We start from the raw sequence: 27,813 nt of genomic DNA on the forward strand, positions 1-27,813 counted from the left end.
TAAATGCTGCCCAAGAATTTCCAAACTGATTTGTATCAAGCAGTGGTTCCACTGCGTTTTTCAGCCTATCCACCTAATTCACTGTTTGGAGTTTCTGCTCTTTCCTGGTCATCAGATATGGTATTTACATTTCTGTTTCTCATTTTCACTTTTGCTTGGGTGATTTCTGAGAGGAGGAGGGTTCTAATCAGTCTCCCACATGGGCTCAGGAGCTTTTTGTTTAGTTCCAACCACTTAATGAGTGTCTACCATGTGCCAAGAAATTGTGCAAGGTGTCTTGTATCTCCAGGAGCAGATGAGTGTTGAACATACACATGAATGTGTGAGACTGGTATAGGTGAGATCTAGCCAGATTCCAAACTGCATATAAAATATTGACAATTTCAACTCAGCCCTTGATACTTCCCAATCCCAAAGAGCTGCTGACAACAGAGAACCCCTCCAAGGTCTTTGTTAAGTACACGTGTGTTCTGGTGAGGGTGTAAACAAGTGAGACAGTAGGAAGGATGCATTCAATGATTTCTAAACAGCGTGGGTTAAAAGGTCCAAGGTCGCAGAGAGCCCAGAGGCAGGCTCCCCAACTTTTAAGATCATGGCTGGGAGACCTACTCCCTTACACAAAAAGATGCTACTCTGTTCTTCCATGCCTTTATTGGTGACAGCAATGGACAACAACAATGCCAGGCATAGCAAGATACCCTGGCCCAGCACCTGGGGTGGCAAGCAGGCACTGCAGGGCCACTGGCACATTCAGCTCCAGCATAAGATCCACTCTACCCAGGCCACGTCCCCGAATGGGGAGGAGGCCATTTGTCCAGTTTGTATGTATGGATCAGCCTGTCTGAGTGTCTGGGACGCTGCCTGCAGGGTGCCCCTGTTCTTGGCACGTGGTAGGGGCTGGTGTGAATACAGCGTGGCATCCCCCGGTGGACGGCCAGGCCCCGGTGCTGACCATGGGGGATAGGGCTGGGGACTGGAGGAGGCAGGGGGCCAGGCACAAAGTTCACTCCGGGGCTACATCCTACAAAAGAACCAGCCATTATCAGAGTGGGCTTCTGGCCAGGGTGAGCCCAGCTCTGCATTCAGGCAGTTCTGGTCCTCCAGGGTGAGTTTCTCTGGGCTTCAATTTCCCCATTTGCAAAATGGCAATACTACTTCCCCTACTTCCAAGTCAGGAAATTGTGACAATCAATGAGCTAATTAATGAGTCTAACAGATGCTGCTCCAGACTCAGTTGTGACTGAACCCAAGCCTGGGGGGCACAAGGGCTACCCAACTCCTCTCAGCCCACCTGGACACAGGAGGCTAGGATGGGGGAGGTTCAAGGGGATGCTGGAAAAGGTGTGCTGGGAGGTTGTAGAGGCACCTACCTAAGTGGGGTGGCATCGAGCAGTCTTCTGTTGGATTAAAGTTGAATTCATGGGGTGGGAAGGGCTGGCCTGGGAAAAAAGGGGGATCCTGGGGCAGGAGTGGAAACAGAGGAGGTGGGGAGGGCTGAGGAAGAGGGTAGGGAAAATGCATGGGAAGGGGTAAAGGAGAGGGTGGGGGCAAGGCCAGCTGCTCCCTGAAGGCTGGGGTCTGCCCCTGGCTCCCCTGGAAGAGATGATCCGGCTCTGGCCAGTCCTCAATCCATGGGTCTAGGAATGGGATGGTTGTTTTAGGTAGGGCTGGGGAGCCAGGCCGCCCTGAACTGTGGCTGTCCACACTTCTAAACCTCTACTCCCTCCTCTTGGAGAACACAGCACCCTCTACTTCCTACCCAGGTTTCCTCATCCCCTCTCATTTCAGGCCAAACCCAAGCTGCACTCTTTCTTCCCTGCCTGTCTCAATAGTCAGTGGATTTGCCTTTGTTCTGACCTCATGCTCCCCTCCAGTCTCCTCCCTCTGTTGCCCAGCTCCTGTATCTTTAGCTTTTTCCTCTCCCAGCTCCTTGCCACAGACCAATAAATAAGCTTAGTAAACCTTCTCTCTTAAAAACAAAGATCCTGTCACTTCCTTCTCCCAGTAGGCCCTTGTTCCTTTCATATTTCCTCCCACAAAGAGTATTTTGCCCAGGTGCCATTCTCTCCATCAACTGCTCATTACTTCTTTTAACCCTACTCCACTCCTTCAACACTTATCCTATGAAATGTAACCACTTCCTTGCTTCCTGACAAGTCACATGGCCAAGAGCCTCTGTCCTCCCTGAAAGTGACTCTACCCTTGTCTCCTCCATCAGTCCCTCTTCCCTTCCAACTCCTAAACATGGCTATTGTTTTCTCTTTCCGTCACTGTTCACATTCATGCCCTCAGCTGCCATCTCCCTGCTGGGCATCACTGACTCCAAATCTACTCAACATCTTCACAGTACCTCAAAGAGATCTGCCCTAACCAAACTTACCAACTCATCTTCCCACCCAACTCTTCCCTTTGATGTTCCTATTTCTGTGGCTCCAAACTGGATTCAGAAGACCTGAGCCACGATAAACTAGCCTTACAACCTTTAGAGCAACCCTTCATTTGTTGGGGATCAGTTCTCCAACTGATTTAGATGAGATTTAGTTCTCACCTAAAAAAACAAAGAAATTGGACTATTATATAATCAAGGTCCTAATTCACTTCCCTGATGCTCCAACTCCAGGCTAAAAGTGACATTCTTGACCTCTCTATGCCCTCACATCCTTTAATGCTACTACAGCCTTCTAACATGACTCGTGTCTCCAATTCAGTAAACACTATCCTGTAGGTAGTATGTACACAGCAATTGTCCTAGACAAGTGGCTTAAAGGGATGAGTTGTCAACAAGTGAGGCAGGAACCTTAGCCTTGGAGGACACGATCCAGCGCAGAAGCAGACATGGAATAATCACTCACGATGTTCCCTTTATAAGCAGGCAGGAACTGAGGGGGTGACAGCACCAGCCAAGGGGCTTCGTTGTTTCTGCCACACTGTCTGGATTACCTTTCCTCTGTTTCTGCCTTTCCACCCCCCACATCTACTCCTACCTAAAAGTATTCCCATTCCTTTTCCGTTTATCTGTAGCATAAGGGTCTCTGACATGCTGCCTTATGTGCTCAATGCTCACTCACATACACATAGGTGACCACACGGCTAGACCATACAGAAACCCAGGGGAAGGAAGGAGCACTCAGGATCCACAACGGTCCTTCAAGGGGCCTCTACTCCCCTTGAGGATCTCTGTCCTGTTGTTTATGAGCCCTATGCTTTGAGGGCCCTCTTTGCATCACTACCGTCCCCACCTGTGGTAGGGCTCACCATGGGGATAGTCACGCTTCGGCAGCTCCACACCCCAGGCATCAGCCACGTGGGTCAGAAGCAAGTGTGAGAGGTGGCGGTGGGCATGCTGGTCCCAGTGGACACCGTCCCGGTGACGGTGCTGTACTGCATGCCGGAAATGAAAGTGGAGGTCCAAGACATCGAAGCAGTGGTCCCCAGCCAGTGTAGCGCTATAGAAATTCCCTTCAACCACATCCCGCCGCAGAGAGCCTGCCAGAGGCTGGAGCTGAGTGATAAAGTGCAGCATCTAAGAGCCACAGAATGAAGCAGGTTTGGGAGGGAGGGTCCTCTATCTACCAGTCAGCTGCCCCGTCCTCTATCCTAAGGGGCTCTGGTCACTTGCCTCAGGCAGAAGGAAACCCCCAGTGACACGCTCTCCTAGGGGCATTGCCATGTTCCACACCAGCAGGCAGGAGTCTGGCAACACCTGGTCCATGCGCATGAACACCCGCTCCAAGTTCTCTCGGTAGCTCTCCATCGAGCAGCGGCCATACCTGTTGGGTAGCACAAAGGGTGGGCAAGAGCACAGGGGTGGGTGGCCTCTGAGCCATACCTCCACCCCTGGTTTCCCTCTCCCCCCGCCCCAACCTGGAGAGATCCCAGAGGCAGGAGTTGATGATCACCAGGTCCGGGGCAGGCCCATACGTCAGCTCCTCCAGGATTCCCTCGAGGTACTCGGAGTAAACGCGGGTGAGGAAGTAGAAGCGTACAAGGTGGTGGCCAGAACCCGAGCAGAACTGGCGGACCTCTCGGTACTGTGTCCCGTTGTGCAGCTCACCCAGCTGACCCCCAGCCATCAGCTGGTCCTGTTCAAAGCTCAGCTCCCCCTGCCCACCCCCCGACCCAGCTAGTCAGACCCATGCCAGGGAGGAGGACCCTACCAGGCCAGAGTCTGTGCCCACCCACCACTGGCATGGCCACCAAGCTTCCCTCACCTTGGCTTTCAGCTGGGCGGCTGTGAGCAGTGAGTCTTTCTGGAGCAGAAGCACCAGGTCTTTGTACACAGCCCGCTGGACTGCAGGGAGACAGAGATCCTGCGGCTGAGGCAGGCTGCACTCCACCCCAGCTCCTTCCAAATCCAGGCCTCCCATCTTCCCAGGGCTGGGGTTGCCCAACACCACCTTTGTGGAGTGTTGACTTAGAGACAGAAGAGAAGGTGAGGTTACAAAGTCCTGGCACTATCTCTGTTCCTTCTAGCTGTACATCACTTCTCAACTCAGTATATGGTGACCCAAGATCACCTAGCAGAAATAAGTCAGCCAAGTCACCCAAGAGACAGACGGCACAATCCACTGCTTCCATGAGGGACATTGTGGGGGACTGTCAGGAAGAAAAATGCTGAGCAAGGATGGGGTGAAAAGCTTGACAGGCTACATCTGTCAGGACACCTGTGTAAGGCGTTAGGGAAATAAAAAGAGAAAACCTACTGGACCGTTCCAGACTAGGTATCAGGAAGGAGATTTGAGATGGAGGCAGAGGGTTCAGATGCAGAAAAGAGGCTGCAGGTGTGGGACCGGGAAGTGTGATTCTAGAAGGGCACTCACTTGAGTCCCCCAAGATGACCACGAACTTGTTGTGTAGCAGCTGCTGGACTTCAGAGGCCTGGAATTGGACCATGGTGCTTCCCAGCGGGCAGCGCGCTTCCTCGTTCTCCAGACAGAAGACCATGACGCCGCCAACAACGACGGACTGCCGGGAGATGCCACTAAGCCGCGCGAGGGTGGGGACTCAGGACAGGTTGGCTCCAGGGCCCACACGGAATAAATGAGACCAGCGGCGGCCCCTTCAGGGCTGCTCTGGGCTACAGGGACCAGGTGGCGTTAGCAGAGTGGGGCCCATGGTGGCGCCGGTCTCCATTACACTTGGCACATGAGGCAGGAGGTCGCCAGGCCCGCAGGGCTCCAGGACACCGAGGCGCTTCCCGCGCGGTGCAGCCCTGCGCCCCGCCACGTGCCCGCCGCCGCCCCGCGCATGCGCGCGCTCGCTCGCGCCAATTACCGAGTCCCGGGGCGCCGCGCCGTTCACCCGCGACCCGGGCAGGCCCTCACACCGCGCGCCACTCCCGCAGCGGGGTCCGGGCCTGGCCTCATGTTCCCGCGCCCGAAGAGGCCGGTCGCTTCAGCACAGTCTCTGCCCCGCGGAGCCCGTGCGTCCCGGTTAGCGGTCGGTCCGCAGCCCGACGCCCAGCACTCTCCATGCGTGAGTCGCGGAGGCCCGACAGCGCCTGGGCCCTCCCCGCCCCGGGCTGCGACACTCACAACTCCCACTTCCGGTCACCCATGTCCTGCTCTGCCCGACGCCCGAGGGGACAGGAAGGCAGCAGGGGTGGCCGCCGTGGGGAGTAGGAGCCAGCGCCGGGCCCACCCGGGCGTGGGAGGGGCGCGGCGGCGGCCAAGTGCAGCCGCCCACAGCGGTGACGGCCGTGGCCGCGGCGTCGCCACGTGACCCGGACGGGCGGAAGCGGAAGTGCCTGCCTGGAGCCCGCGCTAGGTGCGTGTCACCTCGGCGCTGGCTGGCTGCCACCTGCACCAGCTATGGACTGCTACACCGCGAACTGGAACCCGCTTGGGGACTCTGCCTTTTACCGGTGAGTCGCCCCGCCCTGCCTCCCACGGTCTGGCTTATCCCGCTCGCCTGCCGGCTTGAGTCTCTGAGCGGAGCCGGACGCGCGCGTCGCGGTCTCTACGGCGCTGGGGTCCGCCCCTCGCCGGCTCTCCCGCGGCGTCTACCACTTAACACACAGCCACCTAGGGCCGGGCCTTCCCCTTCTCCGGAGAAGGAAACTGAGGCAACCGTAGTGGTCACACAGGTAAGCGGCACAGCCCAACTGAAGCCCAGGGCTGTCAGCCTCTGGAAGGATGCTCAGATCACTTTGAGGGTGGCCGCCCACGGGTGACAGTGAGTGATCGGTCTCCTGCCGGGAAGTGCTGCTGAAGTCAGACCAGGGGTGCTCCTACGGGGGCTTGCTTGCACGGCGGGCGGGGTAACAGTGCTGACCAAGGCTGGGAGAAGGAGGCGAATCGCCACTAAATCCAGAGGCAGGACGAGTGAGGACCCCCTCCTAGGGGCAGCCCTCTCATGGGAGTCGTGGAGTCCTAAACCACTAATCTTTCTAAAGTGTAGACTGATCACATCATTACCCTAATTAGGATTTTTTCCAATGACTTCTCTTCTTTGAAAAACAAAGTACAAACTCCTTCTCGTGTTATATCTATAAACCGGCCTTATTTGTCTTTTCAACTTCGACTTCAATTTCTTCTTCAACTCCTACCCAAATCTGTGTTCCGGTTGCACAGAACAGGATCCCAACACATCATGACGTTTCAGGGCTCCCTGTGTTCGCACCAGCCTGCAGTTCCTTCTGTGAGCACTGCCATTTCCCTCTTTACTTCACTGGAGAATTCTTACTCATCCTTCAGGACTTAGTTTAAGGGTTCATTCTGAAACCTTCCCTGATCTAAGCCCAACAGACTTGACTTTCAGCTGACTTTCCTTTGGGTCTCACAAGACCCAGTGCTAAGGTCTGTTATGTATGGCACAGTAGGGCAATGTTTGTATAGGTTTCTTCTGCTAAACCAAATTCCTTGAGGGCTGAGAGCGTTTCTTGCATCTCTTTATCTCCAGTGCATATTTAGAACAGTGCCTGCTATGTAGTGGTTGCCTAATAAAGTTTAAAAAAATACTTTATTGATTGTAACTAAAGATCACAAAGGCATCGCATTGGGGTCTTATTTCAATAGAAGACAACTGTTAATGCTAGTGAAACTGTATACCATTGTTATTCACGTTACAACTTTTCACTGTAATCTTTAATACACAAAATGTCAGCTCTTAACACTTCTGAGGTGGACAAATGCCTTGATGCAATTTTTAGAGCTCTGTTGCATTTGTTGTTTATTTCTGATTCTTATAAATGTGCCTGTACAATGTGAAAAAAGTGGCAAAAATTTAGTTAAAAATCAGGGAAGTCAGTAGGAAATAACAGTGATTTAAACTTTTTGTGGAGAAGGGTTGTCAGTTGACATAGGTCATGTAATTTGGTGTTTACGACACAGCATATACTTTTAAAAATATTAACTTGGGGCTTCCCTGGTGGCGCAGTGGTTAAGAATCTGCCTGCCAATGCAGGGGACACGGGTTCGAGCCCTGGTCCGGGAAGATCCCACATGCCACAGAGCAACTATGCCCGTGTGCCTGCAGCCCGTGCTCTGCAGTGGGAGAGGTCACTGCAATGAGAGGCCTGTGCACCTCAGTGAGGAGTGGCCCCCGCTCGCTGCAACTAGAGAAAAGCCTGCGCGCAGCAACGAAGACCCAACGCGGCAATCAATCAATAAAAAATTAATATGTATTACTTTTGAAAATATATGTTGCCTATACAGGCTTATTAAATAGAGTACTGAAAATGGTGACCTCATTGCCATAGAACTCCTGGTTATCATATGAAGTCTTAGCTTTGTTTATACACCAATAAAATTTTACTATCTTTTTTTTTTTTTTTTTGCTGTGTTGGGTCTTCATTGCTGTGCGGGGACTTTCTCTAGTTGCGGCGAGCGGGGGCTACTTTCATTGCAGTGCGTGGCTTCTCTTGCTGTGGAGCACAGGCTCTAGGCCCGTGGGCTTCAGTAGTTGTGGCTCGTGGGCTCTAGAGTGCAGGCTCAGTAGTTGTGGCACACGGGCTTAGTTGCTCCGCGGCATGTGGGATATTCCCGGACCAGGGCTCGAACCCGTGTCTCCTGCATTGGCAGGCAGATTCTTAACCACTGGGCCACCAGGGAAGTCCCCCAATAAAGTTTTAAATGAGTGTAAATGTTGAGTACATGCCATAGACATGATCTGCATGGCTAGCCTACCCTTACCTGTACTGTACCGCCCCAAGGGAGTAGAGGTATAAGCCTTGCTGCAGACGATGTGTTGCTCTTGGTAATGGGTGTTGAGCCTTTCTATGTACTAGACACCATGCTAAGTACTTTATGTTTATTAAATTGTCTAAGTCTCACAGCCCCATGAGGTAGGTATCATTATTTTAACCCCATCTTACTGATGAGGAAACCAAGGCACAGAAAAGATAGGTGACCAGGTTACACAGATAGTGGAGCCAGGATTTGAGCCCGGTCTTCTTCTAGAACCTGTGTTAAAGCATAGGTTTTTTGTTTTTAAGTAGGAAAATAAAATAAGTAGAAAATATTTTAGGTGCAGATACTAGGTTTATTTGTATTTGTGCATAACCTTACGCCAAGACTTAATACATGTTCAAATAAGTGAATGAATGATAAACAGGGTGGCGGACATTTCAAGTCCTATCTACAGGATGGGATTCTTTTGCATTGGAAGTAATGTTCTGGAAAAATCACTAATTTGGGAGGGCAAGGAGAGGTAATGGTGATTAGTTCTTATGAGGCTCCAGAATTTTAACCACTTTTATTCTAAAAACCCAGTTTGGGATAATACCATTAAATAATTTTGCCCAACCCTTTGCCACGCTGCATGTATATTGGGCCAATAAAAAGACATGGACCCTTTCTGCCCTCAGAACTTATAGCCAGCAGGGAGACAGTTGATAACCACTAATGACTCTGTGTTTGATCATAAGCAGTGAGGTAAAGGAGAGTGTAGGGTCCTCAGAAAGCATATAACAGATTGGTAAGTCAGAGGAAAAGAAGACTTTCTGAAGGAAACAATACCCCATCCAGGAGATGAGTAGACCTAGGTGCAGGGAATGGGATCCAAGAAGAGCATATACAAAGGTCCTGAAGCGAGAGAGACAGGGACACTCTCAGTGACCTAAATAGAGAGAGCCAGTGTGGCTGGAGTGCCACAGACAAGGAGACAGGATAAGAGACCACTTTATCTGAAGACCAGTGAGAAGCCTAAGTGAAAGGATTGATGTGATTGGATTTGCAGGGTGTGTGTGTGTGTGTGTGTGTGTGTGTGTGTGTGTGTTTTAAGTTCCCCTGGAGGCAATGGGGGGACAAGTTGGAAGGGGCAAGCAAGAATGGAGACTGGTTAGGCTGGTGGAATAGACCAAGGAGAAGTTGATGGTGGTGAGCACTGGAGATGGAGAGAAGGGGACCAGTAGGAGAGATATTAAGGGGGTAAAATTGAAGGACATTGTGATGAGTTGCATTTAGTAGGGAGGAGGAAGAGCAACAAATCGAGGATGACTTGGATTTTTGGCTTAACATAATGAGAAAGGAAGAGTGAGTTTGGTGGGGAAAAGGGTGAGCTTGGTTTCGAACACAGTGTTTCAGGTACTTTATTTTTTAATAAATTTATTTTTATTCATTTATGTATTTATTTATTTTCATTCTTGGTTGCATTGGGTGTCTGTTGCTGCACACGGGCCCTCTCTAGCTGTGGCGAGTGGGGGCCACTCTTCGCTGCAGTGTGTGGGCTTCCCATTGCCGTGGCTTCTCTTGCTGCAGAGCACCGGCTCTAGGCGTGGGGGCTTCAGTAGTTGTGGCTTGTGGGCTCCAGAGCGCAGGCTCAGCAGCTACAGTGCACGGGCTTAGTTGCTCCGCGGCATGTGGGATCCTCCCAGACTGGGGCTCGAACCCGTGTCCCCTGCATTGGCAGGCAAACTCCCAACCACTGCGCCACCAGGGAAGCCCTTAGAAACATCCTTTATGGTGAAGGAGACTGAAGATACATTTCGTACTTGTGGAACTCTTCGTAGAAGAGAGGTTGACTGTTTTAGTAGGTTTTATGGCTTTGTACGTTTGTCTGTTTTGCACATATAAACGTGAACATTAAAAAAAACTGTGGTTAAATACACATAATATAAAATTTACTATCTTATTCATTATAAAGTACAATTCAGGAGTGTTAAGTATATTCACATTGTGCAATCAATCTCCAGAACTTTTTCATCTTGCAAAATTGAATCTCTAGGGCTTCCCTGGTGGCACAGTGGTTGAGAGTCCGCCTGCCGATGCAGGGGACGCGGGTTTGTGCCCCGGTCTGGGAAGATCCCACATGCCGCGGAGTGACTAGGCCCGTGAGCCATGGCTGCTGAGCCTGCGCGTCCGGAGCCTGTGCTCTGCAACGGGAGAGGCCACAACAGTGAGAAGCCCGCGTACCACAAAAAAAAAAAAAAAAAAAAAAATTGAATCTCTATACCCATTAAATGATAACTCCTCATTCTCCCTTTCCCCTAGCCCTGGCAACTACCATTCTACTTTCTGTATCTATGAATTTGACTACTCTAGATAGCTCATACAAGTGAAATCATACACTATTTGCTTTCTTGTGGCTGGCTTATTTCATTTAGCATACTGTCCTCAAGGTTCATCCATGTTGTAGAATGTATCAGAATTACCTTCCTTTTTAAGGCTGAATAATATTCTTTTGTATGTATATACCACATTCATGCATTCATCTGTCAGTGGACACTTGGGTTACTTCCACCTCATGGCTATTGTGAATAATTCTGCTATAAACAATGGTGTACAAATATCTCTTCGAGACCCTGTTTTCACCCAGAAGTGGAATTTCCGGATCATATAGTAATTCTGTGTTTAATATTTTGAGGAATTATCCTACTGTTTTCCATGACAGCTGCACCGTTTTACATTTCCAGCACAAGGATACTTTAGTAGTATTTATTTTTAAGGCAGGCTGGAGTCAAGGGATTTCAGGGGTGATTGTGGTCTCTCTTCAGGGCCTGGGGATTTTGGAACTGATGGATTATTCCCCAAGGCTAGACCTGATGCGCTTCTTCCTCCACAGTGATCTGACAGCTCAGCCTGGACAGGCTGGAGATCATCTATTTTCACACAAGCTCTTCTCTTACTGCAGTGGACTGTGCTTTTCCAGCAGTTCAGCTGCACTGCAGCAGGGATTTTGTCACTGTTTCTTGGAGGGGGCTGGAATTGAGACTACCATACCTGCTAGATTTAGTGATTTTCTGGTATTAGACCCAGGGTCCATTTACTGCTGCTCTAGGGATTTCCACTTCCAGGACCTGCAGGTAGAGGAGAAATATGTAGCTGACCTTCCTCACTGAAGATATGGCCTAACGTCACAGAGTCCTCACCTCTAGACTTTTCTGAGATGCTGCTCTCAGTCTGTCCATCCACGCCCCAGGCCAACCTCGAGGCATAGCTTGAGTCACCTCACTGTCCCTGAGAAGCCTTCTTTACCTTGAAGGCTTGAAGAGGTGGCCCATGCTTTGCTGCTCTTCGCTCCCTGACCCTTACTCCTGTACCCGTACGCTTCTTTCCCACCCTAGTCTGTATCGATGCTAACCTCCTGGACTGCAGCCAAAGCCTCCTTGGGTCTCTCCTGCCAATCGCTGACTTCACCTTGTGCTTCCCAGAGAGCTGGAAGTCATTGCCTAGAAGAGTGTAGGGTTCCCCTGACGAAATCTGCCTGTTGTGTTGCCAACCTGCCGAGGAGGTGTGCCCCGTCTCCCTGCCTTCTCAGAAACCATGCGCCGTCCATCCACCCTCCTGCCACCACAGGTTTCTCCAGCTGTTGTTACAGGACCCCCTGCATCAAGGTCACCTGAGATGCTGGCTGCATGCAGCTTCCTAGGCCAGATCTACTCCATTATCTCTGGGTTGGGTCCTAGGAATTTGATCTGTATTTTAACAAGCAGCCAGGTGTTTCTTTGCTGCAGGAAAATTTGAAGACCTCTACATTGTTTTCCACAATCCTTACCCCCAAGGGCTCCCTTTCAGACCTCAACCTCTATATTCAAATCTCCCCATCGTAACAAAAAATAAACTTCCCTATTCAAAAAATAAACAAGTCCCTCCTCCTCACCTCACCAAAGGTCTGAAAACTGCCACCTATACTTGCTTCCATTTTCTCTCTTCCCACCTATCACTCACTATGGTCTGACCACCCTCTTCTCAGTGACATCCTGTTACTGCACTGGACACAGCTCAGGCCTCATTTGAGCTTGACTGCCAGGGGCATTGGATAGAGGTGACCTCCCTTTTTTCTTGGAATTTGTATATAACTTTTTACAGTGAAAAATTTTAAATGTACAACAAAGTAGGAATAGTAGAGTGAATACCCATAGCCATTGTTTAGGCTTAAAAATTGTTATCGTGTTGTAATACATTTGCTTCAACTACTTGTAAGTTTAAAAAAAATTAAGAAAAAGTTCAAATATACGTAAATGTTCTAAAAGTAGTGTAGTGGACATCCATGTGCTCATCACCCAGCTTCAACAAGTGTCAGCACTTTGCCATTCACTTCATCTATCTGCCCCCCATCCCTCAACACACACATACTTTTTGGGACCATTTAAAAGCAATATCCGGACATCTTTTCAATCAAATACATTTTCTGCTATATTTTAAAGTAAATTATAGTCACACCTTAAATGTGTATTACTTTGAAAAAAAAAAAAACAGTTTCCTATAAAATTATAGTGTTATTTCACACCAAACAAAATGAACATTTAATATCATCTAGCAACCAGTCCTTCTTCAGACCTCTCCAGTTGTCTTCAAAATGCCTTTTTATAACTGGTTTGTTCAAATTGAGACCCAAATAAGAATTATTCATTTGCTTACCCACCCCACCCCACGCCCGCACTGCGTGGCTGGCGGGGATCTTAGTTCCCTGACCGGGGATCGAACCTGGGCCCCCGCGGTGAAAGTGCTGGGTCCTAACCACTGGACCACCAGAGAATTCCCTGCTTATCTCTCTTAATTAAGTCTCTTGTAAACTTGAACATTATTATCCTTACTCTCACCCCTACCCTTTGTTTTCATGACATTGACTTGTTTTAGAGACCTAGTCGCTTTCTGGATTTGTCCCCTTGCTTCCTTGTGGTGCCTTTGAACTTTTTTCTCTATTATAGCCTGTATTTCCTGAAACTGTGTGTTAGATCTAAAGGCTTGATCAGATTCAGGTTGACATTTTTGGCAGAAACACCTTGTACGTGATGTGTGTGTGGTGTTCATCTGGAGGCATCATTGTATCGGGGTGTCTGCTACGAGGGAAGTTGAGATTGACAGGTAGTTTGGAGGCTGATGGCCACATCCTCACCTGTTTTCCCCCTTGTGACAAGCAAGTGGTCTGTGGAATGTGACACAGTTAATATCACTATGATTCTAATTAGGAGACAAACCATACAGTGATTAAATAGGGGAAGTTTAGTATAAAGAACTATTAAACAGTGATAACAAAGTAACTATAAGATAAAATAAAACTGTCCTTTCCTAGGGCTGAGGAGAAAGGAAGGACAAGTTGGGGGGCGGGGAATGCCCTTCTCAAGCTGGGGTTCCTACCTCGCTGGGGAAGGTATAGTTGCAGCCCACTGGATGGTGGGGGAGTTGCTGGTTTGCCTGGGCCAGAGCTGGTCCACAGTCACTGGACAAGCAGGAAGCAGCCCTCCTGGGCACAGATAGGGCACAGGTGAGCCATAGCTAGTGGCCAGGTTCATGGGCTTGCACAGGGGGCACCAGTATGAGCAGGAGACCTGGAGCATGCGGTGTCTTGTGGAGAGAACCACAGGAAGGTGGATGCCAGTCCAGGCCAAGGCTGTGAGGTCACCAAGGGATTGTGTGTTCTGGGCGCATGGTTGGGGCAGAGTATCACCAGATGTCCTCATACCCACACTGCTGACTGACCTTGCAGCTGCTGGAAACAGCCAGAGACCCCCCTCCTCCTACAATATCCCTTTACTACAGGGCCCTCTACTGAGAAAGCTTAACATCTAGCTCTCTGTGGAGCATGTATTGAAGGATGAATTTGGAGCTGGGAGGCAATAATTTGATAACTGGCACAGTCCATTCTTTGGCTGATCAGCTTCCACAAGTGCCCTCTACACTTCAACTCCCTCACAACAACAAAACAACTTTATATTTCTGCTTAACAAGATACCATCCTTCTTACAAGTAAACTTCTTTTTCCCAAAATGAGAAGACATACAGTCTTAACAGTCATTGTATCAATCACTATATTAGTTACTCCTCAAATTGCATTACAGTCCCACTGAATATTCTGTTACCTAAAAATTGAATTTTAAAGTTAACCTCTAATAATTTGTGTATAAACTAAAAATGGGAAGGAGAGAAGATAGTGGCTGGTATATATATATATATAAACGCATGCATACAACAAACACAGAGAAAATACACAAAGTGGCTATAGTCTTCATTTCTGTAACTGGTCACAAGATCATAGTATCTATGGCTTCCTTTTTCAACTACCCATCCCATATTTCCCTTGCTCTCAGCCAGAACCTTCACTGCTCTGCTCTTTACATAGTGAAGTGACCCAAACCTCAGTCATTCTGCTTTTTTTTTTTTTTTCCTTTTCCCCTTTGCGGTACGCGGGCCTCTCACTGCCGTGGCCTCTCCCGTTGCGGGGCACAGGCTCCGGACGCGCAGGCTCAGCGGCCATGGCTCACGGGCCCAGCCGCTCCGCGGCACACGGGATCCTCCCGGACCGGGGCACGAACCCGCGTCCCCTGCATCGGCAGGCGGACTCTCAACCACTGCGCCACCAGGGAAGCCCCATTCTGCTTTTTTTGATTGCTGAGGTTTTTCATTAACCTTTTTTGTTAGACATGGAAGTAAGTACTAAGAGGTGCCCCAGAGGATCCCTTGGGTTTCAGACAGTCCTCCTTGCCTCCATTGTGTAGCAGCAGCTTGATTTCCCCTTGGCCATCAGGATAATCACTTCAACCAGTAAATTAACCCCAATTTCTTGGCTGTTGTTTCAGTGGCATAAGGAGCCCCAAATGGCAAGGTAGCACCCTTTATATATATATATATATATATATATTTATTTATTTATTGGCTGCGTTGGGTCTTCGTTGCTGCGCACGGGCTTTCTCTAGTTGCGGCGAGGAGGGCTACTCCTCATTGCAGTGCGCGGGCTTCTTATTACGGTGGCTTCTCTTGTTGCGGAGCATGGGCTCTAGGCGCGCGGGCTTCAGTAGCTGTGGCACTCAGGCTCAGTAGTTGCAGCACACGGGCTTAGTTGCTCCACAGCACGTGGGATCTTCCCGGACCAGAGCTCGAACCCGTGTGCCCTGCATTGGCAGGCGGATTCTTAACCACTGCGCCATCAGGGAAGTCCCCAAGGTAGCACTCTTATCTTCTAATTCAGTGAATCCATTGTTGTGTCCCCTGGTGGAAACATTCTCCCCTTGGAGACTAAGCTCTCCAAACCAATAGGTCTCAAAGTTAGTGAAACTGGAAGCAATATTTTAATGAGAGTCATTAGGTGTAATAGTGAGAGGAGCCACTCCCACTTCCACTCCTTGATTCCAGGTCCCCCATATTCTGACTGTGGAGGAGATAATACTATATAATGGTCTCTGATGCAAAGCATAAGCTTGCATCCTGTAAGACAGGGCCGCATACTTTTAGGATACTGTCTCCCAATTGGTGCTTTAAGTGAGTCGTCAGTACATTTAGACCAGCCACTTCTGGGTAATGGGATATAAGGTAAGACTTGTTGATTCCATGGACCTGAGCCCACTGCTGCACTTCCTTTGCTGTGCAGTGAAGTCCTTGATTAGTCGCAAGGCTTTGCAGAATGCTACAACGGTAGATGAGACATTCTGTTTATTTATTTATTTATTTATTTTGCTTGTGCTGCGTTTTAGTTGCGGCATGCGGGCTCTTAGTTGCATTATGAGGATTCTTAGTTGTGGCATGCACATGGAATCTAGTTCCCCGACCAGGGATCGAACCTGGGCCCCCTTCATTGGGAGCATGGAGTCTTACCCACTGGACCACCAAGGAAGTCCCATGGTACATGAGACATGCTGTAAGTCCATGATGGTAGGTGCTAGCAAAGGCATTACAGGTAAAGGAGACAAATCCACATCCAGAATATGTATTCCAGTGAGGACAAATCTTTGTCTCCTCCATGATGGAAGAGGTCCAGCGTAATCGACTTGCGGACTGCTCCCCCTGGGAATGGTGCCATACTGGGACCACGTATTGGTCTCTGCTCTTGGCCGATTAACCACTCAGCAGTAATGTTAGCCAGGTCAGCCTTGGAGAGGGAGGCTCCCAAGACATCTACCTCAAGTGAGAGCATAACAGGGTTTTCAAGTAGAGGAAGGCTAGTCTCCTCGGACACAGGAGGGCAAGCTACTTCCACTGGTGAGGAAGACTCAGAATGACTTGGCGCCTCAAGATTGTCAGTTTCATCTGGGTCTAACCAGTTATCTCCCTTCCAAGTTTCAGGATTCCTTTCTTTTCTAATTAGTGCCCTAACTTTCACATGTGCCAGTGAATTTAACTGTCATTGTTTGACAACCCATACGATTAAATTCTGTCTTTGATTTTCAGCAGTAGCAGCTGTGTGACTACAAGAAATAAGATTCTTTTAGGCTGTTACAGAAGCTTTCTGCTTCTCAGACCATGACTGCAGCTGAAAGTTAATGGACCTAACCTTGTCATTTTCTCTTTGTAAATGTTCAAGTGCACTCAAAATAACCCATCCACACCACAGCCTTTATAATCATCGTTATTGCCATACAGTCAAGCACGTGTTTGACTTGGCATTTCACTACACTGAACTACAGGTTTGGTTAATTGTGATGCTGCTGCACGCAGTGGGTTACTAGCATCCGTTTTGCATTGTCAGGGAACACGGCACTGCACCCAAGCCCAAGCACATGACCAAACCAGTCCTCAAATCCCATCTTTAGGGGTCTGTCTCCTGGGGCCACTCCCTGCACCAATTAGTCTGGGTCCAGTCAAGAGATGTAGACCAGGCAAGTTTAATAAATGTAAGGAATTATTAAGCTGTCGTAAAGAGTAACTATAAGATGTGAGAAATTTTTATATGGTAGCCTAGGGCTAAGGGAGAGTACTCAAGAAACGACAAACTTGGAAGGAGGGACCTTCCCCAGGCTGGGGTTCATTTCAGACCTCAGAGAAAATACAGTTGCAGCCCACCAGATGGCAGTGAAGTTTACCGGTTTCCCTGGGCCAGAGCTGGTCCACAGTTGCTTGGCCAGCAAGAAGCAACCCTCTGGGGTTCAGCAGGTAGGGGCCACAGGTGAGCTGCAACTAGGGGTCAGTGGTGTGGGCTTGCAGAGGGAGTTGGGGAGCTGATGCCGGCAGCCTGGAGCACTTAGTGTCTGTAAGGCAAGCCACAACCAGTGACTGGGTGCATGGTTGTGCAGAGGGGGTCAGTGGAAACAGGCTACGGGCAGGGCAGTCAGTGGCCGGGCATCTTGGCATGCAGAGGGAGTAGGGCCTGGTGTAGGCAGGAGGCCAGGAATGCCATGTCTGTCCAGGGAGCCAGTCTGGGCAAGCCTTGGAGGTTGCTGCATGGCTGGTCAGAGCACCGCCAGATGTCCTCACACCCTAGCTGCTGGGTGACTGCCCTGCTGGAAGCAGCAGGAGAAGCCTCTTCCTCGTGCAGTGTTCCTCCAGCGCCCTCTACTGAGGAGGCTTAACATCAGGCTCACTGTGAAGGAGAAACTCTTAAAAGAATACTGTCTGTTATCACAAAACACATATGGAAGAGTGAATTTGGAGCTATGTGTCAGTGAATTGATAACTGGCATGCTAGGTCTGTTTGGATACCTATCTTCCCATCAGATTTCATCTAAGGATTTTAGTAACAAAAGGTCAAAAGAAATGTACATGGGGTTGAAAAATTCAAATAATGCAAAAGTATATAGCCTACAAATTGTCAGTCTCCCTATTCCCCTCCCCCATTCACCACCTCTCCAAAGGTAACCACTGTCTCTCCATGCTGGCTCAGTGTGGAGGCCTATGAGAGTTCTTCTATGTATTTACACACATACATGTGATTATATGTAAATATGCTTATAAAAATATGTGCTCAGTTTTTTATTGTGTAAGTGGATTCATATGGTTCATACTGCACTGCAGCTTGCCTTTTTTTTTTACTTAACAATATATCTTAGAGGCCACTTCATGTGAACATACCCAGTCACTTTGTTAATAGGCACATAATATTCCCCAAAATGGGCATAAGTAGTTTATTTAACCAGTCTCATTTTAATGGGCATTTAAGGAGATTTTTCCAGGATTTTTAAAAACTATTTTAAACAGTGCTGCAGTGAATTCATACCGTTGTGTACTTGTGCAAGTAGTTTCATAGGTTAGACTCTTGGAAGGAAATTGCTAAGTTAGAGTGCATACACATTTAAAAATTGGATACATAAGTGCTTCATTCTCTTCCATAAGGGTTGAACCATTTTACACTCCCACCAATATGTAGGAAAGTGTTCATTTTTCCACATCTTCAACAATATTCCACGTTATTTATTAACCTCTTAATTTTTTGCCATTCAGATGGCCAAAACATAAAACTAATTTTTAAATTCATATTTACCTAGTTGTTAAGTATGTCTGTTCATATCCTTTGACTATTTTTCTATTGTGTTGTCTCTACTGATTTGTAAAGGAGTTCTTTACGTGTTCTCCATGATAACCCTTTGTTACAAATGTTACAGATTTTTTCACTGTAGTCACTTGACTTTTATGTATTAATGTTTAACATACATATGTTAAGTTTTATGTGATAACGTCTATCAGTCTTTTCCTTTTTAATTTCTGGGTTTTGTGTCTTACTCTGAAAGACTTTTCCATAGTTCACATTATGAAAATACTAGCTTACATTTTTCTCAAGTTTTTTATGTTTCGTTTTAAAATATTTTCACAGTTATGATATAGCCCTTGACCATTTTTCTTTTACTTTCATTTTTTTTACAATTAATTAGAGCTTTTTTTTAAAAGTATTTTTGTTTTTATTTATTTATTTTTGGCTGCATTGGGTCTCCATTGCTGCGCGTGGGCTTTCGCTTGTTGCGGCGAGCAGAGGCTACTCTTTGTTGTGGTGCACAGGCTTCTCATTGTGGTGGCATCTCGTTGCGGAGCACGGGCTCTAGGCACGCAGGCTTCAGCAGTTGCGGCACGCGGGCTCGGTAGTTGCGGCACGCGGGCTTAGTTACTTCGTGGCATGTGGGATCTTCCCGAACCAGGGATCGAACCCATGTCCTCTGCATTGGCAGGCAGATTCTTAACCACTGTGCCACTAGGGAAGTCCTTAACTTTAGTTTTTAAGTGTATTCAATATCTGATATATATATCTGTTTTCATATTTTCAAATGTTCTTAAATATTATCCAGTATTTTCTCTTTCAGATGACATTTTTTTGCTCCCCCCAGATGAACTGTAGAATCAGTTTGTGCTTCCCTACCCACCAGAAAATTGGACTGATTTTTAATGGAATTCTCGTGCATTTATAGATCCTTTAGAATATTTCTTCATGTTTTCTATATCCTTGAGTAAACTGATTTGATTTTGCAAAAAATGTTTATTAGGTTTATTCTTCGGTCTCATAGTTTTATTGCTATCAAGAGTTATATTTCTAATTAGTTCTTGCTATGGTATAGAAAACTAGTTGGTATAGAAAAAAAATATTGATTTTTGTTGATCACTTACTGAGCTCTTTCTTTCATTGTTCCATAGACTGCTTTGGATGTTCTAAGTAGACTATCTCGTTATTTGTAAATGAATAGTAGCAACCTCATTCCTTCTTCAAAATGGAAACCTCTGGAGGTTTTTTCTTAAATTATTTTGGCTAGAATGCCGAGAAGAATGTCAATAGAAAGAAATGATGGACATCTTCCTGATCTTTAACGGGAAGTTTCCTGAAATGATACTAGCCGAAACACCCTCCTTCTTGAACATTGTCTTCTCTTGGTATCCTGGTGTAGTGTCCACTTCTTCTCTGTCCCCTTTTCCCCACCTCCAGCCTTCAAATGATGGCATGCCTCAAGCCTCCTACTCTGTCTTCCCATGCAGCACGTCTCTTGGTGATCCATGCATATCTCAGATTGCAGTCATCTTGTGCCAGTTTGCCAGTTTGTAATCTCAGTTACCTCCTGTGAGTCAAGCATTCATATATTGGCATCTGCAACCCAGGACTCTCCCTAGCTCTAGGCTTACTAAAGAGCTCCTCTTGGATTTCTTTCAGGCACTGCTCACTCAGTACCTCTAAAACTGAGTTCATTATCAACAGGCGTTGAGCTGGACCCCTGGGTGTAAAGCCCATAACCAGATTCAGTGTTAAGAACCAGAAATAGAAGAAAGGATGTCTATCCTGGGAGGCCCTCCTGGAGGGTCTTATTTCCTGCTAATGCAGGCTCAAGCCAACCACCCCACCCTAGTCCCACCTCACTTTGTGCCCTGGATATTAGCCACACAGCCTGCCCTCCAAGCACCCTCTGCTCCCTCACCTGCTGTCCCTAAGCATGCATGTGGTCAGCTGGCCTAGCTGTTTCTAGTCATCACCCCCCTCCCTGCCCCTTGGGGGGGAACAGATGGAGGCATTAGGGGCTCCTCTGGGGCTCAGCCCATCTGGATGCAGGATCATGACGAGTCTAATCTCTGTTTGTCACTGTGTGGGCAGGAAATATGAGCTGTATAGCATGGACTGGGACCTGAAGGAGGAACTGAGGGACTGCCTGGTGGCCGCTGCGCCCTATGGGGGCCCCATTGGTAAGTCGCCCCTCTGGCACTGCATGCTCTGGGACCACGGGATGAACTCAGGGTCCTTGATTCTTGGGGTCCTTGCTGTTGGGTGGTTCTTGCTGGCATATGCTACCCACCCCCACTCCACCCTACTGAGATACTTTTAGTCCTGGTTCTTGGGAGGCCTGCCGTATATGGGGCGGGCCTAAGGAGCTAGTTCATAAGGCCTGCTTCACATGGGGTGGGCCTGGGCAGCTAGGACAGAAGGTTTCTTCTCAAACCACAGCGCTGCTGAGGAACCCCGGGCGGAAGGAGAAGCCTGCCAGCGCACGGCCAGTTCTTGAGATCTACTCAGCTTCTGGTGTGCCTCTGGCCAGTCTGCTGGTGAGCACCCTGCCTGCCCTGCGGCTGGGGGCTGGACAGGGTTCTGCATCCCGAGGACAGCTTCCGGAACCTCCCTCTCCTCTGCAGTGGAAGAGTGGGCCCATGGTGTCCCTGGGCTGGTCAGCTGAGGAGGAGCTGCTCTGTGTGCAGGAAGACGGGGTCGTGCTGGTTTATGGGCTTCATGGTGACTTCCGGAGACACTTCAGCATGGGCAATGTAGGGGCCCCAGGGGGCTGGGGAAAAGGGATGGAGTCTGGGAATCTGCGGCTCCCTCAACCCACGGTCCCTCTCTCCAGGAGGTGCTCCAGAACCGGGTTCTAGATGCCCGGATCTTCCATACTGAGTTTGGTTCTGGGGTGGCCATCCTCACAGGGGCCCACCGCTTCACCCTCAGTGCCAACGTGGGCGACCTCAAACTCCGCCGGATGCCAGAGGTGCCAGGTGAGCCCTGACACCCCTGAGGCAGCATTCACTGCCCACAAATGTGCCTCCAGTCCATGGGACCATCAGAGGCAGAAACTGTGGGCTCTGGTCAGCCTGAGGTTGTCCTCTTCCCTGGCCGCAGGTCTGCAGAGCGCGCCATCATGCTGGACCACAATGTGCCAGGACCGAGTGGCACACATTCTTCTGGCTGTAGGACCTGATCTTTACCTCCTGGATCACGCAGCCTGCTCTGCAGTGGTGAGAGGCCTTGAGTGGGAGTGAACTGGAGGGACTGGGGGAGGCAGTGGGAGTCTCTGAGAAGTCAGTATCTTTGGTGTCCTCCCCGGCCCTGCCCCAGACACCCCCTGGCCTAGCCCCAGGAGTGAGCAGCTTCCTGCAGATGGCTGTCTCCTTCACCTACAGACACCTGGCGCTCTTCACAGACACAGGGTACATCTGGATGGGGACAGCGTCTCTCAAGGTGTGATCCTGGGACAACACAGGGGCACCATGCCTTGTCTAGGAAAGATCTCTTGTGGGTAGGGGAAGGGCTTTTGAACCAGACTGGTGACTGCTGAGACAGGACCATGACATTCCCTGCACCCTTTCAGGAGAAGCTGTGTGAGTTCAACTGCAACATCCGGGCTCCCCCGAAGCAGATGGTCTGGTGAGGATGAGGGTGTTATCCTGGGGGTAGAAGTGGACATAGCCTTGTCTCCTGGGACATGTTGATTCATCCTGTCTACTGACCTAGCCAAGTGGAGCTTGAATCTTGTCTTCTCTGCCAGTACATATTTGAGGGGCCAGTCCCCTGTGGGCCCCAGATACCCCTGGGAGTTGACAGCACAGGATGAGAGGGAAGCAGACCAGTCAGCCAGAGGAATGGGATAAGCGGCAGCAAGCCTGTGCAGGGTTGTCCCAAGGCAGAGTGATATAAGCAGCGATGTGGGAGACATGGCTGTGGACCAGGCATCCTGTATGTCCCTCTGTGTGTGTGTGTGTGTGTGTGTGTGTGTGTGTGTGTGTGTGTGTGTGTGTGGTGCTGTCCACAGGTGCAGCCGTCCTCGCAGCAAGGAGAGGGCCGTTGTGGTAGCCTGGGAGAGGCGGCTAATGGTGGTGGGCGACGCACCTGAGGGCATCCAGTATCCTTGGAGGGCTGCTGGGGGTGAGGAGGGGGAAGGAGGGTCGCCTGCCCTGCGCCATCTCTGGGTGCTCTTAGGAACCTTGACCAAGCTCAGGTTCGTGCTGGATGAGGACTCCTACCTGGTGCCTGAGCTGGATGGGGTCCGCATCTTCTCCCGCAGTACCCATGAGTTCTTGCACGAGGTTCCAGGTGAGGCCCTCATAAGAGCGCCGGGTGACCCAGGGCAGGGGTTCCTCGGCACCACAGCTGCCCTGGGCCGGTGCCCTGGAGTAGGATCAGGGTACTGAGGTAGGGATGAGGGTTTCCTGACCCCCTTTCCCACTTACCAATTTCCTCCCAGTGGCCAGCGAGGAGATCTTTAAAATTGCCTCAATGGCCCCTGGAGCGCTACTGTTGGAAGCCCAGAAGGAATATGAGGTAAAGCCTTGGGCTTCTCCTTGGGCCTCAGGATGCTGTCCTTCCCCTTCCCCTAATTGGCCCAGCCCATGCCCCTGCAGCCAAGTGCTACCTGTCAAGACAGGGGTCCAGACAGGACATTGGGCTGGGCTGGGCTAGAGAGAACTGGCTCAGGTGGATTGAAGGGACATGGTGTCCTTCGTGTGGTGATAGGGAGGGGCAGGGAACCCCCAGTCTAGGCACAAGTCAGGGCTCTATTGAGAGGTCTCAGGGCCCTCACAGGCAACTGTGGGCTGCTATGGGGGTGTGTGTGGGCACCTTGCGGGGAGGACTGAGTGGGCTGAGGGGATTTGGGGTCTGGCCTCTGCAGCCTTCCAAACCAGCCCATTTGAACCACAGCCCGGAGGGGTTAGGGGCCAGACATGGAGGTGTTCTCAGTCATGATGCACTGTCCCTGGCACCTTCCCCCCTCCCCAGAAAGAGAGCCAGAAGGCGGATGAGTACCTGCGGGAGATCCAGGAGCTGGGGCAGCTGCCCCAGGCCGTGCAGCAGTGCATCGAGGCTGCAGGACATGAGCACTGGCCAGACATGCAGAAGAGTCTGCTCAGGGTTGGGCTGGATGGCAGGGCTGGAGGGAGGGGGTGCTGGGCAGGGGTGGGCTGGCAGAGAGGGAAGCTCTCTCTTGCCCTCTGGCTCTTTTCAGGCGGCCTCCTTTGGAAAGTGTTTCCTGGACAGATTTCCACCCGACAGCTTTGTGCGCATGTGTCAGGACCTTCGTGTACTCAATGCCATTCGGGACTATCACATCGGGATTCCCCTCACCTATAGCCAGTATCCCCAAGTGTGCTGACAGGGTGTTTACTTCCAGGGGTGGAAGGGCAAGGGGATGGAGATGCCTCCTGAAGTTCCTTGGCAAATAGGACTTATCTCCCAACTGGATCCTTAACCAAATAAAATACAGATACAAGCAGCTCACCATCCAGGTGCTGCTGGACAGGTACAGCAAGCCCAGGGTGCTGGGAGGAGGGCTGTAAGTGGGCGGGCATTACAGCCCGTGGTGTGCTCTTGTGGTCACTGCTCGTGATTCATTTCCTTGGGATCTGGGAGGCTGGAGTTACAGGCTGGGACCACTCTGCCCTCTTTCTACCCCACTTTATCCCTTGTGCCCTTCACCTCCCTTGTCTGCCAGGCTTGTGTTACGGAGGCTTTACCCCCTGGCCATTCAGATATGTGAGTACCTGCGGCTTCCTGAAGTGCAGGGCGTCAGCAGAATCCTGGCCCACTGGGCCTGCTACAAGGTGAGGATATAGGACAGAGTTCAAGGGCATTTAGGGGCTTACAGGCCCTGGTGAGGTATAGGAAATAAGTGTAGAGCTGAAAGGGTGGGTCCTGATCAAGGCAGTGGGGGTGGGGGTTAAGGGGTGAGAGCCAGGTTTGTGTGACACCCCCTTCCCTCTGCAGGTACAACAGAAGGACGTGTCTGACGAGGATGTTGCTCGTGCCATTAACCAGAAGCTGGGGGACACACCTGGTGTCTCTTACTCTGACATTGCTGCACGAGCCTATGGCTGTGGCCGCACGGAGCTGGCCATCAAGGTGCGGGTGCCTAGCCCTCCCTGTATGCTCTGATGTGGGTGTTAGAGGTCCCCAGCCCAGCTCCTTCTCTCTGTGCCTTCCTCCCCACCCCACAGCTGCTGGAATATGAGCCACGCTCTGGGGAACAGGTTCCCCTTCTCCTAAAGATGAAGAGGAGCAAACTGGCACTAAGCAAGGCCATCGAGAGTGGGGATACTGACCTGGGTGAGCAGGGTTTGGGTGAGGACAAGGCTGGGGACCCTGGGCTGAGGAAGGGGCTGGGCTGGACCCTCATCCCACCTTATTGTCCCATAGTGTTCACGGTGCTGCTGCACCTGAAGAATGAGCTGAACCGAGGAGACTTTTTCATGACGCTTCGGAACCAGCCCATGGCCTTAAGTTTGTACCGACAGGTGTGTGCAGGGGGCAGCGTGGGGTGGAGCCTCCTGAGCCCTTGAGTTGGCTTTGCTGACTGCCCACCTGCTGTGGCCCCAGTTCTGTAAGCATCAAGAGCTAGAGACGCTGAAGGACCTTTACAATCAGGATGACAACCACCAGGAGCTGGGCAGCTTCCACGTCCGAGCCAGCTACGCTGCAGAGGAGGTCTGAGGGCTGCAGGGCGGGTGGGGCCCATGGGCTGGGCCGGTGGTCTGGCTCCTTCTCCAGGAGTCTAGGCCTTGAATGCAGCACATACCCCATTTGGTCCTCACTGTGGGGGGGAGAGCTTGAGAAGACATGAGGCCAGGCTGGGGATTGGTCCCAGAGGAGCTGGTCTTTCCATTAGGGACAGCAGAGCCGTGTGCCCAGTGGCCAAGGCTGGCAGTGGCAACCCTGGGCACAGCGATGGGGGAGAAAACCATAGCCTGGGTGGGAGGGCCGAGGTCCTTTGTGCTATGAGCTCAGGTGTCCCTTCTTGCCCTTGCAGCGTATTGAGGGACGAGTCGCAGCTCTGCAGACGGCAGCCGACGCCTTCTACAAGGCCAAGAATGAGTTCGCAGCCAAGGTTTGTCCCGTTCTTCTCTAAAAACCTCCTCTCCTCCCCTCCCGGTCTTCCCTCCTTGTCCCTCTCATCCCTGTCCTGCCTTATCCCTGTCCCCAGGCCACAGAGGATCAAATGCGGCTCCTACGGCTGCAGCGACGCCTAGAAGATGAGCTGGGGGGCCGGTTCTTAGACCTGTCTGTACACGACACGGTCACCACCCTCATCCTCAGCGGCCAAAACAAGCGCGCGGAGCAGCTGGCACGTGACTTCCGCATCCCTGACAAGAGGTAGGTGAGGGCGTGGTGTGCCTATAGGTCCCAGGACCCCCTGCCCCTCCTGGAACACCTCCATCCCCAACTCTCCCACAGGCTCTGGTGGCTGAAGCTGACCGCCCTGGCAGATCTGGAAGACTGGGAGGAGCTAGAGAAGTTTTCTAAGAGCAAGAAATCACCCATCGGCTACCTGGTGAGATGGGGCCCTCCCTCTACCCCACCTCCAGTGAGGTAGTACTGGGGAGAGGGCCAGGCTCAGACAGTCTGTTCACACATCTGTTCGGCTCTCCCGCAGAGCTAGTGGGAGCTTCCTGGGCCAGGCACATGGGAGGATGGGCCTGAGTCCGCCTGCAAATGTTGAGGGGGAGGGAGAATGAGCTGCTTTCCCCAAGGAGGGCCACAAGGGACACCACGTGCCTGAAGGAAAGTCCTGTTTGGGGGGGAGGGGCACAGGGAGGGCACATATGTGAGGCAGTGGAGGATGTTGAGGGGTTTGTTTTCTGTGGCAGGTGGTTCAGAGGTGTGGTGGGTCGGTGGGATAAGGGCAGCCATGAGAGAAAACTCAGGCCCTGGGAGGGCAGGAAGGTGCCTGCTGTGAGTGAGTAGCAGTGGATGGTGGAGTGGACACATGGAAATAATTGGTTTCAAAGCTCTAACAGATCTTTGTGGTAGGTTGTTTCTGCCCAAAGAATGTTGAGATCACAACTGTTGGGTGGGAATGGGGGGTCATTATACAGACTGAAGGGTATATAAAATACATTGGGATAATAAATCCACTGGACTTTGCTCATAAGAGAGAGAACAGGAGGTCTCTGCCTTATCTTCCCTCTCCACCCTCTCCCTCTCCTAAGCCCTTTGTGGAAATCTGCATGAAACAACACAACAAGTATGAAGCCAAAAAGTATGCTTCCCGCGTGGGTCCCGAGCAGAAGGTCAAGGCCTTGCTTCTCGTTGGGTGCGTCTGCTGAGAGCCCTAAGGGTGCTGGGTGGCTAAGCCAGTGGGCTGATGAGAGGCATGGTTTGTGCCCTTGGGCAGCGCAATACCATCTCCCCTCCTGCTGAAACCCCAGGGACGTGGCTCAGGCTGCAGACGTTGCCATCGAGCACCGGAATGAGGCAGAGATGAGCCTCGTATTGTCCCACTGCACTGGAGCCACAGATGGGGCCACGGCTGACAAGATTCAGCGGGCCCGGGCTCAAGTCCAGAAGAAGTGAGGGTCCTGCCTGCTCATCTCCGCAAGCCCTGGGCCTGGCAGAAGTGTCACTGCTCATCTAGCTCTTACCCCCAGAGCAAAGCCCGAAGAGCTGGGGTGAGAATGAGGGTTCTGGTTGTAAATAAAGTCGAAACCTTTTAGAGTACTTGTCTATGCAAGTCCATTCTAAGCAAAAGCAAGCTGGAGGCAGAACCTTCCAGATACCTCAGCAGAACCATGTGTTTGATTGTGGGGTACTGGAGAGGGAGCTTCTCCAGTGATATTTATAGACCCCTCTCCACAGTTACCAAGGAAAGTCCTCTCAAGCTCACAGCCCCTAGGAAGATTATGGGGAAAGATGGCACAAAACATAATAAGCACCAAGTCATCAAGAACCACACTGAAAAGCATTACACACACACACACACACACACACACACACACACACACACACACACACACGAAACATGCTAAACACTTTACCATTGTTTTCATTTATTCTACAAGACAGCCCTGTGAGATAGTTAATATCACCCCATCTTACAGAAGAGGATCGAGGACGGGGGAGCAAGTATGTGGCAAGACTGGGATTTGAAACCTTATTGGACATTTGGGGGTCTTAGACCTTCTCCTTGGCTGTTGTGACAGAGGAGGGATGACTCAGCTGGACCTCAAATCAGGCCCTCTGAGCAGGGGATCCTGAAGCAAGGCCCCCCTGGTTTGCACTACA

General features: G+C 50.5%; 2 protein-coding genes across 12 annotated transcripts; one reads left to right on the plus strand and one right to left on the minus strand.

Annotated features, from left to right (window-relative positions):
- Window positions 1-634: 634 nt before the first annotated feature.
- Window positions 635-5,686, minus strand: PCED1A (PC-esterase domain containing 1A). Of its 3 annotated transcripts, none has more exons than XM_032605746.1 (8): window positions 5,275-5,686; window positions 4,821-4,965; window positions 4,212-4,291; window positions 3,865-4,103; window positions 3,620-3,770; window positions 3,256-3,502; window positions 1,371-1,637; window positions 635-1,021 (listed from the first exon to the last, which is right to left on the minus strand). In XM_032605746.1, exons 2-8 carry the CDS (start codon window positions 4,942-4,944, stop codon window positions 774-776), a joined length of 1,356 nt encoding a protein of 451 aa, XP_032461637.1. In that variant the 5' UTR covers window positions 4,945-4,965; window positions 5,275-5,686; the 3' UTR covers window positions 635-773. The 3 variants fall into 3 exon arrangements, with proteins under 3 accessions (XP_032461637.1, XP_032461635.1, XP_032461634.1); XM_032605744.1 differs by having other exon boundaries at window positions 3,256-3,523; window positions 5,535-5,667; XM_032605743.1 differs by having other exon boundaries at window positions 3,256-3,523; window positions 5,275-5,383.
- VPS16 (VPS16 core subunit of CORVET and HOPS complexes) lies at window positions 5,685-27,249 on the plus strand. Of its 9 annotated transcripts, none has more exons than XM_032605734.1 (24): window positions 5,685-5,863; window positions 20,653-20,741; window positions 21,001-21,098; window positions 21,186-21,314; window positions 21,395-21,539; window positions 21,664-21,779; window positions 21,880-22,002; window positions 22,133-22,188; window positions 22,574-22,663; window positions 22,760-22,854; window positions 23,006-23,082; window positions 23,539-23,670; window positions 23,765-23,892; window positions 24,023-24,058; window positions 24,251-24,359; window positions 24,523-24,657; window positions 24,753-24,861; window positions 24,952-25,049; window positions 25,132-25,239; window positions 25,562-25,639; window positions 25,736-25,905; window positions 25,987-26,083; window positions 26,742-26,845; window positions 26,961-27,249. In XM_032605734.1, the coding sequence occupies exons 1-24, from the start codon at window positions 5,811-5,813 to the stop codon at window positions 27,103-27,105; spliced, it is 2,520 nt and encodes an 839-aa protein (XP_032461625.1). In that variant the 5' UTR covers window positions 5,685-5,810; the 3' UTR covers window positions 27,106-27,249. The 9 variants fall into 9 exon arrangements, with proteins under 9 accessions (XP_032461625.1, XP_032461624.1, XP_032461629.1 ...); XM_032605736.1 differs by lacking the exon at window positions 5,685-5,863 and adding an exon at window positions 5,914-6,085; XM_032605733.1 differs by having other exon boundaries at window positions 21,001-21,314.
- The last annotated feature ends 564 nt before the right edge of the window (window positions 27,250-27,813 follow it).

The sequence above is a fragment of the Phocoena sinus genome, chromosome 15 (assembly GCF_008692025.1).
Source record: "Phocoena sinus isolate mPhoSin1 chromosome 15, mPhoSin1.pri, whole genome shotgun sequence".
Classification (NCBI taxonomy): domain Eukaryota; kingdom Metazoa; phylum Chordata; class Mammalia; order Artiodactyla; family Phocoenidae; genus Phocoena; species Phocoena sinus.